Here is a 19,677-nt window from a genome sequence, read left to right on the forward strand (position 1 = left end):
GTGCACTCTCTTTGTTTGAGTTCTGTTGAGATGAATATCCGCTGCTGACCACGGACAAAAAGTTTCCCATTTTGTCTGCTTACAAGACCTCTTTATACAAAATGATCCAAGGTTGAAAGGACCGTTGAGATCAGTATTCACAGAGTGTGTTTGTGTGTGTCTGTCCATGCGAGCTCGTCCGTGTATTTCCATTTTACTTGGAGAACCTGTGTGTTTACTGTGGTAAACGAGCTGTATTAGCCGGTGGCCTTGGCGAGGGCTAAGCCAAGTTATTACCGCTGCCTGCTGGATGTCTCTCAACAGTTCATTGAAAGCGAGTGGACAGGAGTCCTTGAGAGCAGTTTACACACTATATGGAAAGTGGTTACAGATCGAGGCTGCATCCGTGCGAGTCGAGAGGGATTGCTCAGTGTGTTTGCGCTCACGTGTACCTGAGCGGGTGCGGTTTGTGGTCAATTACTCAACATTTTTGCCTTTTTTATTTCTTTTTTCCAGCAATCTTGTCTCAAAAATCCCTCTAGGTGTGATAATCAGACTCCAAGGATATGTCAAGTAGTTTCATCATGAATGAATCTACTGATGATTATTTGATTATTTATTTAGTTTGTTTGCTTAAATGTCAGTCTTAGTTTTATGAAGCCCAAGGTGATGTCCTTAAATTGCCTGTTTTTTAGAGCTGGCCTGGTATTGGATTATGTGGTCAATGCAGAAACCAATATTACAATATATATACACAGAATATATATATTAAAACATACTATGCAATTATTCCTCATATGTGGTTATCAAACACTTTGAGTTGGGATACTTTACAGTTTAGATTCAACTTTCTTTGGGTTGTTCTGACTGCCACCTTTCTATGTACAAACGGTGTTTTCGGACTTGATTTTTCTCTGAGAACAGCTTGTGTTTGTTTTATCACCTCATTAATTTGGGAAATATAAAAATTCTGACATTGAATCGTCACAGTGCTCCTTTAATTAACCAGCTTTAATGGACATTACCACTTGTGTTCGAGCCATTTCATAAATATATGTGTGAGATTACATTCAAATTTAAGACACTCCGCATGTAATAGTAAATGATCCCAGTTCACGTTTGGACAGATACCCATTTCTCAATTTCTTCTTCTTCTTCACTCCACAGGTGCTGTGGCCAGTACTGAGGTGAAGATGCGACTCCAGGAGTTTGTCCTGAACAAGAAGAAGGCGCTGGCCCAGCGGAGCCTCAACCAGGGAGGCCACCCCAATGACGCGCCGTACTGGTACCGGTGAGGAACAGTTGTAGTTTAAACACGTAGAGACAGAAAAGTAAAGAAGATGCATTTAGATTTGACTCCACTAACTCAGGAAGTTAAAAAAAACTTGAAGGCTGTCGTGCGTTGATCAATCACTGTCACTCCTGTCAGTTGCGAGCTGGAAAACTATTTAAATATATTTGTATTTCAACACTTTGTAATGTTTGTAAGCAGTTGAATACAGTAGATGCTACTTTAAAAGGTTCAGACTGTAAATTCTCTCCCTGACAGCTGATGAATAATGTATTGGACTGTGTCTTAATCTGTCACCGGGCTTCCACTCTTCCTCACCTGCCACACTCTATGAGCCTGACTGAGAGATGGATCGAGCAGGGCTGTAAAACAAAGATGGGAAAACACATGCACGCTCACACAGATACACGTGAGAGCAGGATATTGGAACCTGATGATAGGGGCTCTTACAGTGAAGGCTCGGCCTTGAATATTTATTATAGCATCTCCAGGGCACATTGCAGGTGTGTACATTTGATGTTTCCTCTTTGTTCGCTCTGCCTGTCACATGCTTTCATTGAGTCCGTGGGTAAATGTGGACACTTTGCATGACTGCAGGCATGGTTATGCAAACTAAAGAATTTAATATGTAAATAGATATGACAGTCAAATTTCTTTAAAAAAAAAATCTGTCAGACTCTCAGTCATTAAGATAATTTACTACTTTTGCAGTTTTGAATGAATGTTGGAAATTATGTGAATTAAATACTAGATCTTGTTCAGTAGTGACACTTAAAGATATGGAGTTGTGGAAGAAGTAATCAGCTCCTTTAATCAAGTAAAGGAAGGATTACAGCATGGTAATAATACTCCAAAATGTTACTCAAATAAAAGAACAGACATATCGGCAGTACTTTAGATAAAAAAGGTAGAAGTAGTCCTAGTGGATTGCCTCTTTCATGGTGTTAAATGTAATATAGGATTGTTATCACAGTAATTATATTTACATACACATGCAATAATATGTGAGCAGCAGTTTTTTTGTAGGTGGTTGCGATGGAGGTGATTTTAACATCATAAAATGTTGGTTAGTTTAATCTACAAAACATAACACATATTAAACGTACTTGCTGCTGTTTTGTAACATCACCTAACACAACCCTGAAATATTTGAACACTGTCGTTGTGCGCTGGCCATGATTTCCAAACTATGTTCTCCATGATTATGTATTTCATGTTGGCACTCAAACCATAAAATGCAAACACATAACAAAATAAATAACGTTACATAATCTTGACGTGTGACCCAATAAAACACCCACAAGTGTTGACTTTGAGCAGCTCAAAGCGGCACAAACTTTCTCTTTCTATATCCGTCTCTTTCTTTCCATAAAGTGAATTTTTCTCCTCTCATTGGACTCATCAACCCCCATCAGTTTTGGAAGAGATGTGTGTGTACATCCGCTTGTCAGGAACACAAATTTGGTGTGAAGCCAACTCGGCTTAACTTTGCCGACAAACACCACCTTATTCTGTAGGCAGTGAGCAGATGGCAGCGCATGTCTTCGAGCCTTGCCAGGGGATTTGCATGATGCGTTAATCATACAGATCTTTGACAGCCATGAAGTTAGTGGCTGGATTCATTCAGTCCCTTTAGGCCCACTGAGTTATGAGTGTTTGCCCTTGTTTCGAATGATTTTGTGATCTTTGTGAAACCATTAACACCGTGTGTGTTTGTGTTTTTGTTTTGTAGCAAAACTCAACACAGCTCTCTTGACCAGAGCTCGCCTCCACAGACTGGCGTGTCCACCTACAACCAACCTGTGCTGGGTGTCTACAACCCTCGGGACGACTTCCCACTGCGAAAGACCGGTACATCACACACACACACACGCTTACACACCTAGTTTTGGCAGCGCTTTCACGTTTAGAGAGGATTAGACACACACATGCACACTTGCTAGTGTAGAGTCCAGTAGCTGGTATGCAGACTCACGTCCAGCATAATTTAGATGGCATGAGGGCTCTGCAACATTAATCACATCCACATTAGGTTGTCAGGGTCTCCCAGCATCCCCCACACGAGTGTGTTAGAGAGAGTACAAGCGTAGGTGGTTCAAGAGTTCAGTAGAGTGAAAGAGGTTTTTACCTCTTTAGCACCTGACGTTTTATTAGTTTCAATTTTAGTTTATTCTGTGGGGTTGTTTTGAATCAGCTGTTGTTTGTAAAAAGTACTATGAAGACATACTTTAGTTAAAGATATCTTGTTACAACACTTCTTTGGTAAAAGTGTCGGTCCAAATAAATTGAGAAGATGTAGAGTAAAACTACCTCAAAATTGTCATTTAGAGAGCCTGATCTTGTACTAATAATTACAAATCAATTTTTTTAGAGTTTAGTGGGGAATATATACATATGCCTAGCTCTGGTCAGATTTGAGGTCGGTTGAGGTGACAGTCAGCAGAACTCTGATGCTTCCTGTTGTATTATAATGTGTTAAATGGACATTTCTGCTGCCTTCAATTTGTTGGATAATTGCATATTAAAAGTAATTGGCCCCAAAAGATCCTTTTTGAGGGTTCTGTCAGGAGGGAACATCTCTTCTAGCAGAGCAACAATTACTTTTGGAGTTCCCCAGGGCTCTATTCTCTGCCCTTTATTGTTTTCAATCTGCATGATACCTCCGGGTCAAGTAATTCACAGCTGCAATTGTTCTTTTCACTATTATTCTGATTATCGTGCATAGTAAACCCATCAGACCTTTCCTCTACTCACATGCTCATAACCTTAGAGATGTAAAATCTTGGATGTCCAATCAGTTTTGGATGTTAACTGCTGCTAAAACCTTTGGGCCTGTAACAAATTGATCTCCTTCCCTCGTACTAAGAAAAAAATCTTTTAGTGTTTTTCCATGACACACGAACTAAACACAGTGCACATATTGCAACAAATTGACATATTGATGAATATAGATTCTGAATATTTGAAAATATTTCAAAACGTAGTTTTCACATTATCCATGTTCCTTCACTGCTCCTTCAAGTAGTAACTGTACCGCTGCATAGAGCAGCATGTTTTCTTTTAAGCAAGTGACAAATCTTGTCAAAAGTCACGAAAGCTACTAAAACACTGAAGAAAGCACCAGTGGAAAGAAGATTTTTTGTGGCCAACAATCTAACGTCCTCGTGGTTCAGTGCTCAAACTAAAGAAACCTTCACAGAGTAAAACCAGCTGTCTGCAGCATATTTTTTGTCAGGTGTGTGTATGTGTACAGCTTTGTGTGTTTGTGCAAAGTGTGAGTGGTGTGTGCGGTGGTGTAGCTGTGAAGCAGCGGTCGTCTTACAGTGCAATTATTCACTTAGTGCAGCGGCAGGCGGCTACAGCCCAGCCCTGTTGACTCTGAGCCTTCGGGCTGCTGGCTACGACAGCAGATAGACCACAGTTGACACTGGCCCACACAGCCACATTCCACCCTGGGAGAGGAGAAGAAGAAGACGAGGGATAGGAAGAAAGGAGGAGAAAGGGAAGAAGACAGAAGGAACTGTGGCAAACAGGCCGATGGAGAGAGGAAGATGACAGTGGAGAACCTTTGAGTGGCTTTGGTGCCCATTTAAAAAGACATCAAAACACTTTTGAGGTGGAGGATGGAGGGCGTGTTGGTTTGAGATGAGAGCACACAAGATGGGGGCTGGCAAACAGGATTTAAACTAAATCCCGCAAGTGGCACGATAATGCCACAAGCCCCAAAACTTGCTTCATGAAGTTTAAGGGGGAAAAAGGCAGGAAGATGGTGGGGAGTAAAAAGATCGTCCCTGGAGTGTCAGTTCATCGCTTGATTTCTATAAGGCCGAGGATTGTACTCCGCTGCAGAGAGAGCAGAGAACCTGTGCCACCCTGATATTTGCCCACAGCAATGACGTGCTTTGCGGCGTTTACTTATGGTAATGCCAGCTCGGGAGAGGTTAGAGGCCCTTTTATATCACCGCCTGGCCATAAAGTAGAGGATTGGCACCCAGCGCTCCCAGCAACGGTCAAAGGACGCAACAGCACTCTTTTGTGCATCTCCCATCTCACCTTTTACATTTCAGAAATATAGTGTAGCTGATACTCGTATGTAGAGCACAATTACAACAGTATTAAGAGACAAACAGAGATTAAGCTAAAAAAAAACTACGTAAAATTCTAATCCTCAAGATTTCGGTCCTGGTTGATTTTGCGACCGCTGTGATTACTGATGGTTGAAGCAAGAGGGGTTAAATAATACAGAAGCAATCTTTAGCTGCTAGCTTTTCAGAAAATACGACAGAAGAGCAACTGAAAACAATCTCACATTGTTTTGACCTGATTTCATGCTGCATACAGCAACAGCAGGACATAGCTGTTGGACCCCTAATTGAATGTTTTTTAAGGAAGTCTTGAATTAGCTTTAGCAGTCATTTAATACAGGTCCAGTTTTAGCAGAGGGAAGAGGAATCATGGCTGCATTGTTTCCTTGAAATCGCTTAAATCCAAATCCGAATGCAGCACAGTAGCAGCAGACTCCTGCAGTATTTATTCAATACATGCTGAAAAAAGTGCATCCGTAAACTAGAATGTCACTCAGTAGAGTGCATTCCTCCAACAAGGCCAACAGTCACCTTTAACTCAATCAAGCCTCATCCAAATGTTTTTTTAAAAAGCATACTGAAATCCTCTAGGTCCAGATTGTTATTTGGATCTGCATCAAATTGTGCTCACTCATGGATGTCACCTCAGTATGCCAGATTATTTGTTCATCAAGATCCATTCATTACTCCCTGAGAAATTAATGACATTTATGAAAAAGTCATGGAGCCGTCCCTTTATCAGGATCTGCACCAAAGAGTAAATGGGGTCTATTCTGTCTGAGACCCATCCTCCATCCAAGTTTTGTTGATGTCTGTACTGCAGTTTTTCTTTTATCCTGCTGACAAACCAACCAACCAACAAACAAACAGACACAGGGGAAAACATAACCTCCTTGGCAGACGTAATAATGTAAAAATTCAGGTCTAAGGATCCAGTCTAAGGATTTCAACCCTAAATGATAATAGTTATCATCAAAATGTGAAGTGGACAAAGATTGCGTGACAAGAGGTTGCTTCGGCCAAATGAAAGCCATAAACTCTTGTTGCACAGGACACATTAAGGGATGAGACGTCATCACATTTGGATCATGTTCACATGTACATGAATGCCGGGTGGGAAAGTTTGAGGCCCTGAGACTCTTTGATCGAGGCAGGCTAAGGCATCCTATCCCCTCTTTTCACTGTCACCACTAATATGTTTTTTGTAGCCTAACTGGGGCAGCCCGTCCTTCACATGGATACAATAGCACATGGCAGACTGGTACTGTACAGTGAAAGCCAGATTGCTCGCTCATGAATACAAAGCAACATGCGGCAGTGAACCATTTACCTCGGTTGTGAGGCCCATTTTAACAGGGTGACAATGCACCATCTGTGTACTAATATCATGTGTGATTGTATGTGCTCATGCTCCCCCGAGGCCTATAACAAAGCCTTTCATTTTTGGTGAAGCGGTCATGTCAGGCCATAATTTCCTATTATAATCTGAAATAATAATCATTTAAGTCATATAGTCATGGTTTCCCTGAAGTTATGTGATTAATCCACCAGAAATTGAGATGTAAGAAGGATCCAAGACACATTAACAATCACACAATCTCCTTAAAAAAGTAACTGATATCAGATTTTCTGATAATCCTGAACGCTATCTTGTATCTCAGCAGTTGCCGTACTGTAATCTCCACATTATGTTGTTTTCTCTTTAGTCCACTCAAAGAGAAGAGAAAAGGTATTGACATTTCCCCCCATCGACTCAACTTGGCTTTGACTTTACCTTTCCTGTGATTATTTCGGGTGCTGTCATATTTGATCGTTTGTCTTTTGAAAATTAGTTTTCACTCGTTTGAAATAGGTAGCACAAACCCAATTACTCTACTTGAACAGGCTAATTACTGCCATTCTGTCTGGTTCCCATCACCAGCAGACACTCCTGAGTCCTGACATTACATTTAGTGTTGGGATAGCGTGTTACAATCTTATGTGTTCAGCTTTCAGGGTTATATAAGTACTTTTCTTTTCAAAATATTGAAACAAAATCACTTTCAAATGACGGATTTGTTTGATTTCATCACGCAGACGAACAAATTCCAGGATCATTTTCTTCGTAAAAGAGTTTTAGCTCATTTTTATGAACTTAGCTTGAACTTTTATTCTCTGTACAGTGGAAAAACAAGTGAATTAGCCGTGGTGCCCTCATTAAAACTTTTCTATCAAACCTAAAGCTTCAATGTTAGTGAGTTTGCAGTGTGTAATGGCCATGGAAGTTATAAAGCTTGCATTTTACACTTTAAAGGATAAATATTTCCCACAAAAGAAAACAAAAGCAATTGTCAGAGATCCGCAGACATTGTACTCTATGTTTGGACCTATGATTTCAAGAATGTAAATGAAATAGATGCTAGGCTAGTTAGCTTTTAAAATAACTAGTTTATTTATGTTTATTTGTGTCCATCATGACTAAATGTTGCTACTTATTTATATATATATGATTTCAAGATTTTTCAAAATGTCGTAGTTATTTCAGTCACAGATACAGGTTGGATAATATTGCTGCAGTAACACTATTAAATAGTAAATATGTAGTTAATTAAACTTTTGTTAACTGTTACTCAACTCTTAAATCTGTTAGTTATCTAAATAATGTTTCTAGGTGGACTGGACAATATTTATTAACCATTTAACTAAGAATTATAAACATTAGTTGCAACTTAACAATAAACACATGCAGAATAAATGATTGTCTATAGCATGTGAAATGATTTCACTGTCAAATAAGTATTATCTCATCTATGAATTCAGCATTTATTGTTAAATGTTAACATGTTGTATTTGTATTTGTAAAGCACGATAATTTTATCAAGTTAAGACCTGTGTTATACTCTGTTTGACTGTTAAGATAAGTAAATAGTAATTGTTAAGGCCTTGCTTTGTTTTCATTTTGCAGAATTACTTTAATCTTTATTGTTTCCAAACATCTAAAAATGAAATTCAGTGACAGGATCAGAAATCTGGATTTGTAGTACAAACATTAATTGGTTTGACTCCATCTGGACTGAGCTCTCCCTCCCACTTTGTGCTACTGTACATTCACACTTCATAGTTCACACTTCACGCACACTCTTGATCACACACTTATTATTATCTGACACTGTGAATGGGAACATGTTCATTCTTGATGAGTGTTTCCAAAAAGGATTTTTCTGGGGAGTGTTTCTCAGGTAAAGTAGCCTTTCATCGCTGTGTAAAGTAAGGAATAAAGTAGCAGATTAATATGGTTATGTCATAATCAGGGTTAGCAGTGTACCACATTGGATTTAGCCCTCCTTTGATAATTAAAAATTGGATAATGAATAGCGAAATTATCCGAGGTCACTGATTGGCAGGGCAGAGTAAACAGAACATTAGCCTGCGTGGCGGGAGCCAAGGTGACATGCCGTTCCCTTCTCCCTGTCTCTATTGACAAGTCTGTGACAGTTTACACAAAAGACCAAAGGGCCTTTAGACAATCAGACATGGCTCCCAAATTGGAGCTAATTGCTTTTTAGCCGCGATTTCGTTGGGAAAATAGATCAGAATTTGGCAAGTTCAGAAAGCATTTAAAAAGGAGGGAACAGTAAATGAATAGCAGCATACCAGTGTGTCTCCCAAACAGGTTTCATAACAGAGCAGCACTGTGGAGGGGCGCTCCATGACAGATCAATGTGTGGAGCTCCCAGTTTAAGATGAAAGCCTGTGAGACTGTAGCTGAGGTAACTCTCCCACCCTTTTGATTGATTTGTCCAAAGCTGCACCGCCGCCAGTTCGCTGTGTAACATCAAGGAGGCTCAACAAGGGTGTTGGCGTCTGAGTTGGCAAGAAGTTGTAGTGTGCCAGTAGTCAAAATGGCACTCTGCAGTTCATGAGAATAAACTCCTGAAATCGGAGTAATTTGTTCACATAAATAACACAGCAAAACCTTTTTCCCATGCTGCAACAAGAACCAGTGACACGCCTCGTTAGAAGTACAACAGATAATCAGACACAGGTGTGGCTCCTGATTAACTCTCATTAAGTGAGACTGCATTCAGCTGGGTTGGAGATGTTCACTCAAAACTTATAATTTCCTTTAATGATATCCCAGAATAGAGAACTGTTGAAGTGTTGGACTTCTTCTCAGTTGTGCTTTGCTGAAGTGAACAAGAAAATGCAATCAAAGTGTTTTAGAAATTAGGATGAGCTTCTTGAACTCATCCTTGTGCTACAACTTGTATTTCTTTTCACACTGGACAAAACACCTTCTAACACCTACCTGGCTCTGTGGAAAAAAGGACTCAATATGTATTCAAACAACAGTGTTCTTTATTCCACTTGCCAGTTAGTTATCCATGATGGTGCATGATAGGATCTTGAAACGGCAAGGAAAGAACTCACTGTGTATACTTCAGAACGTCACTCAGACAGTGATTGAATGAATGAATCATGTTCAATGGTTCGCCTCTCTCCATCCTCCTTTCAGCCTCGGAGCCCAACCTGAAGCTGCGCTCCAGGCTGAAGCAGAAGGTAAGCGAGCGGAGGAGCAGCCCGCTGCTGCGCCGCCGAGACAGCCCCATCACTACCGCCAAGAAGCGCTCGCTCGACATGGCAGGTGAGGGACGCGCAGACACTCAGCTGTCCAGAGATCAAAAAGTTCTCCTCCAGGCTGCTGTATGTTCTTGTACGTATTTGATTTGTGTGTGTTTGCTTCAGACTCTGCGTGTAGCAGCGCCCCCGGCTCAGGCCCAAGCTCCCCGAATAACAGCTCCAACAACATCCCCAATGAGAACGGCATCACTGTGTCTGTCTCCAACAACACGGAGGTAACACACACACACACACACACACACACACACACATACAGCAAGTCACTTTAGTGCACTGATATATGAGTGTTTGCTGATCACTTTTTTTGTTCAAGTTATACATTTTATTGTTGTTTGCTTTCAGACTAGCTCCGTTGTTATATGTGGGTGGTAGGCGCTAGTTATTAGGTTTTAAACTTAGCAGTCTATAGCATGTACAAAGCCTCTGCTTGAAGCATGGCTCTGCAGAGGAGGAAGACAGCCGAAGAGCTGGCAAGATGCTATTTGTGGCAGCCATTAGGGGCACTCAGGCAGCGTGGAGGAGGCTTGTGGCCGTGACGATTTTGATATCGCCAGTAGGGTGCAAGTGTAGCTCTTTCCCTGTGTGTGGACATCTACTGCTGCAGTGATGCAAACAGATAAATCATTTAAATGTGCTTCCCAGGCGTCTCTGGCCCAGAGGCTGTGCAGCAGTGCTGAGCGGGGCTCCGTTAACCAGCTGTCCCTCTACACTTCGCCATCCTTACCCAACATCACCCTGGGGCTGCCCGCAACTGCCACGGCCACTGCTGCTTCCAACGTGAGGATGAAACTGTCTCGTTCATCTGTTTATCTGTGAATTTATCTGGAGTTTACCAACTAGCTTTAACCATATTCTCCAGGTGACGTCAGCCCAGCAGGACGTAGGTCTGCAGCCAGCCCTCTCCCTCAGCCCTCCCTTCCTCTCCGGTGGCCACTTGACCCCCTACCTGACAGAGGCCGGAGCGGGAACCGGCGGACACGGTGCGCACAGTCCGCTGCTTCAACACATGGTGCTCATGGAGCAGAGCCCAGCACAGAGCCCCCTAGTGACAGGTAGGAGTACTAATGGATGTTTGATTGAAGGTAGGAGTGATTAAAAGTGATAAAAGAAGCATTGGCAGCTCTATTAGAGGGAGCAGCTCTGGAGAAATTGATGGAAATAAGAGAAAAAAAGAACAGGAAGTACAACTCTGTACTCTGAGCAAAAGTTAAAGTATTATTCAGTTTTCTATCTCTGGCGACACATGAATAAAGAAAATCGTGACCACACACAGAAGGATGTGTGTCCGTGGTACACTGTGTACCCCCTCACACTGACAGACATCCATTCATTTGCTCAAACTAATGAGCTCCTTTCATATGTCAGCGTATGCTACAAGAGTGTGACATGGTCGCATTGTGCGACCTTTCCCATCAGCTCATTCATTGACTACCATTTTGCTGCTATTTCGAGCGGGGCACTAGCATTGAATGGGCTAATGACGCACATACAGACGCATGTGCGTGCACAATAAAACGTACAGACAAGGACGTGTGCACACCCACACACAGGCCAGCAGCACAGAGTGAATTACAGCCCAGATGCAGTAATTTACCTCTCAGCTCAAACATAAAAAAAAAAAAAAGCCGACAACGTGACAGAAACAATTTGAAAGCACTCTGCGAGTTTAGTCATTTCCTCTGATATTTTCACAGTAATCAAGCTTCTCAGATCATTTCCCCAGTCTGTTTTTCTTACACTCGGATGATATACTGTAAATGCACTGGGCTGTTCACTTTCCCCGGCTCGGATCATCACAATAGAGGGACTGCAGTATGGCAGCACAGATGGTTGTTTTTATTTGGTTCACAGATACATCTGCTGACTAATCTTAGGTCCAACACCAGCGATGGTGAAAGTAGGAATTATGTTTTTATTTTGTCTTTCAGGAATTTATCTCCTCAGTGCAGCTTTTAGTTAAATGCCATGTCTTCTTTACTGACCCGACTGGAGATGTTAAAGTCATTGCAATCAGCTGCTGCACAGTTTTTCCGCTTCATTCAGACATGGATAATATAAACCTGTCCTTGACTGGAGGACAAGATAATAATTCACTGACCAAATTTTAATTTAGGAATCTGGAAAAATGTGGCGTCTGTTCTGGTCGTCACCAAAACACTCCTCGCAGACACAGAACGATACATCATCATGACACTTAAATACGTTTTAGAATAGGTTTTCAGTCAGGTCATCAACAAAACACTCTCCACCCGAGGACTGTAGTTTTCTGAAACAGCTGCATGAGGCTGATATTCAGTCGGATTCAAGCTAAAGCTGCAACTGTCAATCAATTTTAAAGATTAAAACGTTTTTTTTTTCTGTTTCTTTTCTCCTCCATGAGGATAAACTGTATATCTTTTGGTTGTGGACAAAACAAGACACGCAAGACGTCATCTTTGCCTAGAGGAGACACTGCTCGACATTTTCCACAATTTTCTATAGATTTAGAGAACAAGCAACTTATTGACAATGAAACAAATCGTTAGTTGCAGCCCTTCCTGAGTCACAGATGTAGCAACTGTCTTCCTCCACCAAACTAAAACATTGTTTTGCATCATATTTACAGATTGCCTTCGTGATAAAGAACAGATTAAGTGCACAAGATGAGAGCAGGGCGTCTGCAAGTCCCTAAAAGGATGTAAAATGTCTTAAATATTAGGACTTAAAAGTGTGCAAGCTCTCCATTGTAACAAACAGCCTAATCTAATTTTTGTCAAATCGAGAATTTTTGGGTGAAAGCTCACATTTTTTATGTTACAAATCTTTACACCTGCCACTGAACCCGATACTGTCTTTTACCATGTCGGCAAAATGTGGATTAACCTTAACTCACTATAAAAAACATATTAAACCAACGTCTGCAGAGGACACACACAGGAAACACTGACATGTTTACATTTAACTGCATTGCAGTCTTAAAAGTATTTAGAAATTCTCTTGAAAAGGTCTTCAAGGACTAAGTTTGTGTGTCCGATACTCACAGAGACTCTATAAAAGCGTTTTGTGTTTGCTCTCCTAATACCACGATAATCAAATAGGATGTCATTCATAATATGGGAATATTGAAGGGATGACTGTACGTACAGTACAATTGTACTGTACGTTGACAAAATATTCATTAGGAGCACTAGAGCACATAGAACAGGTGGGTATTTTTAGAAAATGAAATCACTTTACTGTAACGCAGCCTTTAAAAGCACAAAAAGACAACACTTACACCATGACAATGTAACGATATCCAACATCTGTGTAACTTGAGGTCTTTCCTTGTTTGTGTCCAAGGCGTGAGCGGCCTGTCCATGTCTCCGGCAGCATCCATGGCCAAGCTGCAACGGCAGCACCGGCCTCTGGGACGGACCCAGTCGGCCCCTTTGCCCCAGGGCAGCGCGGCGCAGGCCCACGCCCAGGCCCTGGCCCTGCAGCAGCTGGTGGTCCAGCAGCAGCACCAGCAGTTCCTTGAGAAGCACAAGCAGCAGTTCCAGCAGCAGCAGCTCCACATCAACAAGGTAAAGGGTGGAGTCACATGCTCATTCTCCTTCTTCTTCTGTGTTTGTTTTACTTCTCCCGTGTTTTCTTGTTTGTCGTGCATCATTATTATTGTTATATAACGTGTTATAAACAGTTTTCTCACTGTGCTGATGGAGGGGCCACAGATCTGACATCACATTCAAATCAACTGATAATTAATTAGGGCTATAAGGCAGCGTGGGCCAGCAGGAGCTGTAGTGTAGTTGTTTGTGTAGGCGGCAGCCACACAGTCTCACAGCCAGTAACTTGTGAGCTGTGGACGTGTGTGAAGTCCTTGATTTCGTTTTTCTTTCTTTTTCTCTCTGTTGTATTTGTGTTTGCGTGTGGGCGGAGGCAGGTACGGGTTAACACGTATAGCAGAGTATGTGTATGTGTGTGTGTTTGCATCCACGTCTCTGTGACTGTGGCCGAGACAGTTGCCACGGACTGCGAGGTAACTGTGCGCTGCTGCCATGGCAACAGAGCGGAAGCACCCTGCCTTATATGGTCAGGGAGGAAGCGAGCAGCCGTCGCTCTGGATGGCTTTACCTATTCCAGCAGAGTACTCGCTGGAGGTGAGGTGGGTGGATGAAACAAGGGATTTCCTCTCCTCCTCTTCCTCCACCTCCACCTCCTCCTCCTCCTCCTCCGCCTCCCCCTGCCCGACTTGACTCTCTCTCTCTCACTCCCTCCATATGTTTCAGAGCTCTCCTGTGGCGGCTTTTCACACAAACATCTCTGTAACAGCCTCTGGCACACCAAGGAGTTTTGTCAGGACAGAAATGAAAATCTCCACTTCAAACATTGTTTTATTCTGCGGAATTAATCAGAATACAGGCAGCGAGGAGCTGTGTTTTATTCTAAAATGTATAACGTGACTAGTGGTGTCAGTTTACTCAATGAATTTCTTGCTTTTAAAAGGCAAGAATGAAAAACCATCTCTCGTTTCAACCCCTTATCTGTGAAGATTTGCTGTTTTTCTGTGTTAATGCCGCTGGTATATCAATTAACATTTTGTGGAAGATGTTAATTTGTTTTCATGCCTGGAGTTAAATGAGCTCAGTAACATTTTACAGGTCCAAATCTTCAGGTTTTAGGCTTTTGGTCAACATTGTGGGAGTTGTGATGCATTTTTCATTGTTTGTCTGCATTTTATAGACTTAAAGATTAACATACTAGTGAGAGGTTGACTTGAATTAAGTTGAAGTACATTTTCTCCTCAGTTTCAGTCAGCATTTCAGAACATAAACCACCCGATAATAGAGGACACCTCCATGGATTGTTGCTGCAGTCAGGTAGATAAACAGGAGGGAAGATACTCCCAAAAGTTCAAATGTAATCTCTGAGCTCTCCTCTCACTGGTTAACGACTCAGAATCAGAGCAGAATCTGTGACTCAGTGTGTTTATTCTTCTAGATGTTTTTCTCTGATAGTAAACAGAATATCTTTCGGTTTTGGGCTATTGGTCAAAAACAGTGGTTGGTCATTATTGAGTCTTTGAACCATATCTGCTATTTAAGCTAGATAAAAGGGAGGCTTCCGGGAAAGTGGAGCAGAGCGGTAGGGGTGACGGGGGTTGAGAAGAGGTGATAACTGGGGGGGAAAGAGAATGATTGCTCAGATGTAAAGAAGACAAGAACAGAAGAGGGGTTGTTGAATGTAAGCTTGTGAATGCTCTGACGTTCATCTCTGTGCCATGGGACCCAAAAGCCTATAGCTCTGGGAGACACACACACACACCTGAAGCTGTGACCCACTCTCGAGACTTCCAGCAAACACTCTCACATCATGGAGGCGAGCGCTCCGCCTTGAATGGCACTTTTTGAATAGTTCATGTCATTAAAAGTGAATGAACAGACAACCGAATCACTACTCGGTGAACAGCAGGCCCCAAAATGAGCCGATGAAAAGCGACACGACGGGGAGTGTGGAATGTCTCTGTTCGCCGAGACACAGTTTGCCCCGGAGTACAGTCGGCGGAGCGGCCACTCACATTCAATTAAAACGGAGCGGTTTGAAATGAGCGGGACACCAATCTGACTGAGTAATCCAAATTAAGCTTGTTAAAAGAAGAATGCTCCAGAGAAAGGAGTGATTTGCCAGGAATTTGATTCAGAGCAGACCGTCTGAATGCATCCTCACACGTCGGAGGGGATTTGTCACGTCCTGCTGTTTTATTGTGGAAAAAAATTCACATTATAACATAATCATCCCCCCCCCCCCCCCGTGTTCCCCACAGATGATGGCCAAGCCTAGCGAGTCCCCCGTTGGCCGTCAGCACCAGAGCCACCCGGAGGAGACAGAGGAGGAGCTGAGGGAGCACCAGGACGGAGGCGCCCTGCCGCCAGGGGTCACCATCAAGCAGGAGCCCCCCGACCCGCAGGAGCTGCAGGAGGAGGCGGCGATGCAGCAGCACAGGGAGCGGCAGGCGGAGCAGGAGCTGCTCTTCAGACAGGTAGAGGACAGTGAAAAGTGAGACATGTGCCTGAATATTCGGCTGAAAAACAACGTGGGCTGAGAGAATCAATAGGAAGTCGGAGAATTGATTTAACTTGACTTGGCACTTATGTATTGAAGCTGTTCCCGGGGACGTCCCGGAGTGGTGTAAGTCAAATAAACAGACACAGAATTACATTTTGGGCTGTAGAGACGTTACTCTGTCTGTACTTAAAGGCTTGAATCGAAGCTGTATCATTTGTTTTGGCTGCCATCTTTTGGCCATAAGTTGCACCTGCAATAGAAAATGTCACAGCTAATTTTCTGCCTTTTAGTTGCCAAACACATTTACATTTTCTCCAAACAACTCATCATGACAACAGCAGGATACATCGTGTTTATGTGTTTCCTCCGTGTGTGTGTTGGAGCAGCAGGCCCTGTTGTTGGAGCAGCAGCGGATCCATCAGCTGAGAAACTATCAGGCCTCCATGGAGGCTGCCGGCTTGTCAATCTCCTTCCCGGGACACCGCCCCCTGTCCAGGGCCCAGTCGTCTCCGGCCTCAGCGTCCTCCTTCCCAATCAGCGTCCCCACTACTGATCCTCCCACCAAACCTCGCTTCACCACAGGTCAGCACCGCCACTACTGAGCTGTAGCTACTTCTGCTCATCGTCTTTGATGTTTTGCCTGTTTTCAACGTTGAATTTCACTTTTAAATACACTGGGGAGTGAAAAACAGATTCTTCCATCCAAAAAGCAGGTGAATTGGCCAAAGAATGGTGTAGTGGATCTGGCCTCCATCTGGTAGCAGTGGAGCTAATCTTGCCAAAACCTTTTTTCTCACCCACTTCTTCCTCTCAGACATCGGACTATTGAAACGTAATCTTAAAAACGATAAATAGCACTGAGGAGAAATAAAGACAGAATTAAGCTCCTACCCGCACTAGACTTGTGTATCTGCACTGAAGTTAACACCATGAAGACGCCACATAATGTGGCAGCTTTTTGTGTTCATGCTACAAAGATGAAGATATTTTTATAACAGTTTGGCCTACTTTACTCCCACTCGGCTCCAAACTGCATAGAAAATGTAAAAGGGAGAGTGAGAATATCTGTAAAGTTTGACATTTTGAAAGAAGTTTGACTCTTCATATTCATCAAACAGGGAGAAAGTTCCACTTCGGTCTTTTGTGCCTCTTTGGTGTCTTTATGAACAGAAAATAATAAAACTGGCAACCCACTCTTAGCTGGAAATAGCAATGTTTATGCAACAACAATAACATTAACATTTACTTTTATTTGCTCTCAATGTCTCTTAATCTCACAAAAGAAACCTTACATTTTTTTGTACATTTTCTGTTATAAATACTAATCTGACACATACTTTCCTGATAAATTGATGCTTTTTTTGGTTTATAAAACATTGAATGTGCCGTCTTTAAATTGCTTGTTGCATCTTAGCAATTTGAAGAGAGCCCAAAACCCAAAGACTCCCCATTTACACCAACAGGAAACACAAGAAAAGTGGTGTAATCTCACATTTGAGACGCTGGAATAAGGGGATATTTGGCACATTGCTCATAAAAACAGCTCCTTATTTATTTCCTGTCATTTGGCTGATTGATTTCCATCCTGCAGTCGTTAATAAGTGTGTTACTGTGTGTTTCCTCAGGCCTGGTGTACGACTCTCTCATGCAGAAGCACCAGTGTATGTGTGGAAACACCAACAGCCACCCGGAGCACGCCGGCCGGATCCAGAGCATCTGGTCTCGTCTGCAGGAGACCGGACTCAGAGCGCAGTGTGAGGTGAGTTATCAGAAGAAGAAACACTCCGCTGTGAACATCACACAAAGTTGTAAACTGCATATGATAGTTGTATCCCTCTGTGTGTGTGTGTGTGTACGTGTAGTGTATCCGTGGGAGGAAGGCCACGCTGGAAGAGCTGCAGACGGTTCACTCTGAAGCCCACGTCCTGCTGTATGGAACCAACCCTCTCCGACAGAAACTTGATTGTAAGATCTCTCTCTCTCACGCACACACACAGCATTAGAACTGCTAATATTACGTTGTTAACTGTCTTTGATAAACTGTCTTTAATGTATATTTCCTGATCACCAGGTTCAATCACTCCCATGTTTGTACGGCTACCGTGTGGAGGAGTGGGGGTAAGTTACACACATTTATGTGTTTGCTATTTATTTAATAATAACCTAGTAGTGTTTAAACATTAGAGTACATTATAAGTGTGTCATTGTGTGGAAAGACAAGGTGTCTTTCTTTGTATTGCACCTTTCACACTTCGACAATACACCAGGAGGGTTGCATTGAGAGTAAAGGAGCTGTCGACACCGAGAGCGATAACAAAAACAATAACTCTAATGTGAGCGTCTACACTAAAGATTGATAACGTTCTGTAAACAGTGGCGCCAGGCGGTGTGCGCCAGCCGTGACGGCCACTTAGGGAAATTGATATGAATGAGAAATGACTGCTGTACGCTGCACAAAGAAACAAACAGAAGAGTTTCTTTTGCGCTCAGATACAACTCTAACCTGTAATCTTCCTTCGATTGTGGATCAAGCTTTAGCAAACTGTCTCTTGTGTTTGTAGGTGGACAGCGACACTATTTGGAACGAGGTCCACTCCTCCAGTGCGGCTCGTCTCGCTGTCGGCTCGGTGGTGGAGCTCGTTTTCAAAGTGGCTACCAGAGAGCTGAAGGTGACCGCGATCACACTCGTCTTGCTTTTAAAAAAAATAATGCACAACCTTGACTAGTTTTGACTTCTCATCCCCTCTTTACGTTCCCAGTGTGTTAGTCGAAATTACAGTTTTTTTGTGATTGTTCACCTCTACGTGGAAACAGTGAGTGGTGATCAGTGCCGTGACTCAGACTCCTGTCACTTCTGTCTCTCTCTGCAGAATGGTTTCGCTGTGGTCCGCCCTCCTGGACACCACGCGGAGGAAAGCACTCCCATGTAAGGCCACAGCCGTCACCACACTCAGCTAGGAACACTTAATCCATGCATATACAAATACCAGAATCAGAACAGGCTCATCTGGAATAGAAATAACATAAACCATTGAGCTAATCTACGCATAAAGTACAGGGTGAAGGCTGCTTTATTTATTTTTCATGTCCTCGTAACAGTGTGTTTTGAAACACACTGTAAAAACATGGAAATGCAGCAGGAAAGTGATTGAGCACGGCTGAATCTCCTCCCTCTTTTTTCTGCTGTTTCAGGGGTTTCTGTTATTTCAACTCTGTGGCCATCGCAGCCAAACTGCTGCAGCAGAGACTCAACGTCAACAAGATCCTCATCGTGGACTGGGTCAGTCTCACTCCATCTCTCTCATGTGACGCAGTTGTATTTATAGCATATCCTACATCTTAAAAGCCACACTGCACGCTATAATCATGTGTTTACTGTCTGACTGCAGGATGTTCACCACGGCAACGGCACCCAGCAGGCTTTCTACGACGACCCCAACGTCCTTTACCTGTCTATACATCGCTATGACGACGGCAACTTCTTCCCTGGAAGCGGAGCACCTGACGAGGTGAGCGCGTGTGACCTCATTTAGCTTACTTACCTTAATTTAGAGATGAATAACAACAATGACAATGACTACACTCTCTGACTACTGCACTTTTTTAGTAACACACTGATGTTACATGTCTTTGTGAGTACTTTGATTTAAAGCTGCAATTAATGATAATTTTTCT

At 42.7% G+C, this 19,677-nt stretch overlaps 1 protein-coding gene across 7 annotated transcripts in view; it reads left to right on the forward strand.

Annotated features, from left to right (window-relative positions):
• Positions 1-19,677, forward strand: part of LOC115577328 (histone deacetylase 4-like) — a 66,536-nt gene that overhangs the window by 41,080 nt on the left and 5,779 nt on the right. For all 7 annotated transcript variants that reach the window (XM_030410351.1, XM_030410349.1, XM_030410353.1 and 4 more), the window contains 16 exons: positions 1,147-1,270; positions 3,003-3,121; positions 9,851-9,979; positions 10,081-10,190; positions 10,618-10,752; positions 10,835-11,027; positions 13,297-13,520; positions 15,761-15,976; positions 16,389-16,584; positions 17,628-17,761; positions 17,865-17,967; positions 18,074-18,120; positions 18,564-18,671; positions 18,873-18,928; positions 19,195-19,282; positions 19,392-19,511. In XM_030410351.1, the coding sequence (XP_030266211.1) occupies positions 1,147-1,270; positions 3,003-3,121; positions 9,851-9,979; positions 10,081-10,190; positions 10,618-10,752; positions 10,835-11,027; positions 13,297-13,520; positions 15,761-15,976; positions 16,389-16,584; positions 17,628-17,761; positions 17,865-17,967; positions 18,074-18,120; positions 18,564-18,671; positions 18,873-18,928; positions 19,195-19,282; positions 19,392-19,511 (2,102 nt within the window). The remainder of the gene's footprint in view (positions 1-1,146; positions 1,271-3,002; positions 3,122-9,850; positions 9,980-10,080; positions 10,191-10,617; positions 10,753-10,834; positions 11,028-13,296; positions 13,521-15,760; positions 15,977-16,388; positions 16,585-17,627; positions 17,762-17,864; positions 17,968-18,073; positions 18,121-18,563; positions 18,672-18,872; positions 18,929-19,194; positions 19,283-19,391; positions 19,512-19,677) is intronic.

The sequence above is a fragment of the Sparus aurata genome, chromosome 24 (genome assembly GCF_900880675.1).
Source record: "Sparus aurata chromosome 24, fSpaAur1.1, whole genome shotgun sequence".
NCBI lineage: Eukaryota > Metazoa > Chordata > Actinopteri > Spariformes > Sparidae > Sparus > Sparus aurata.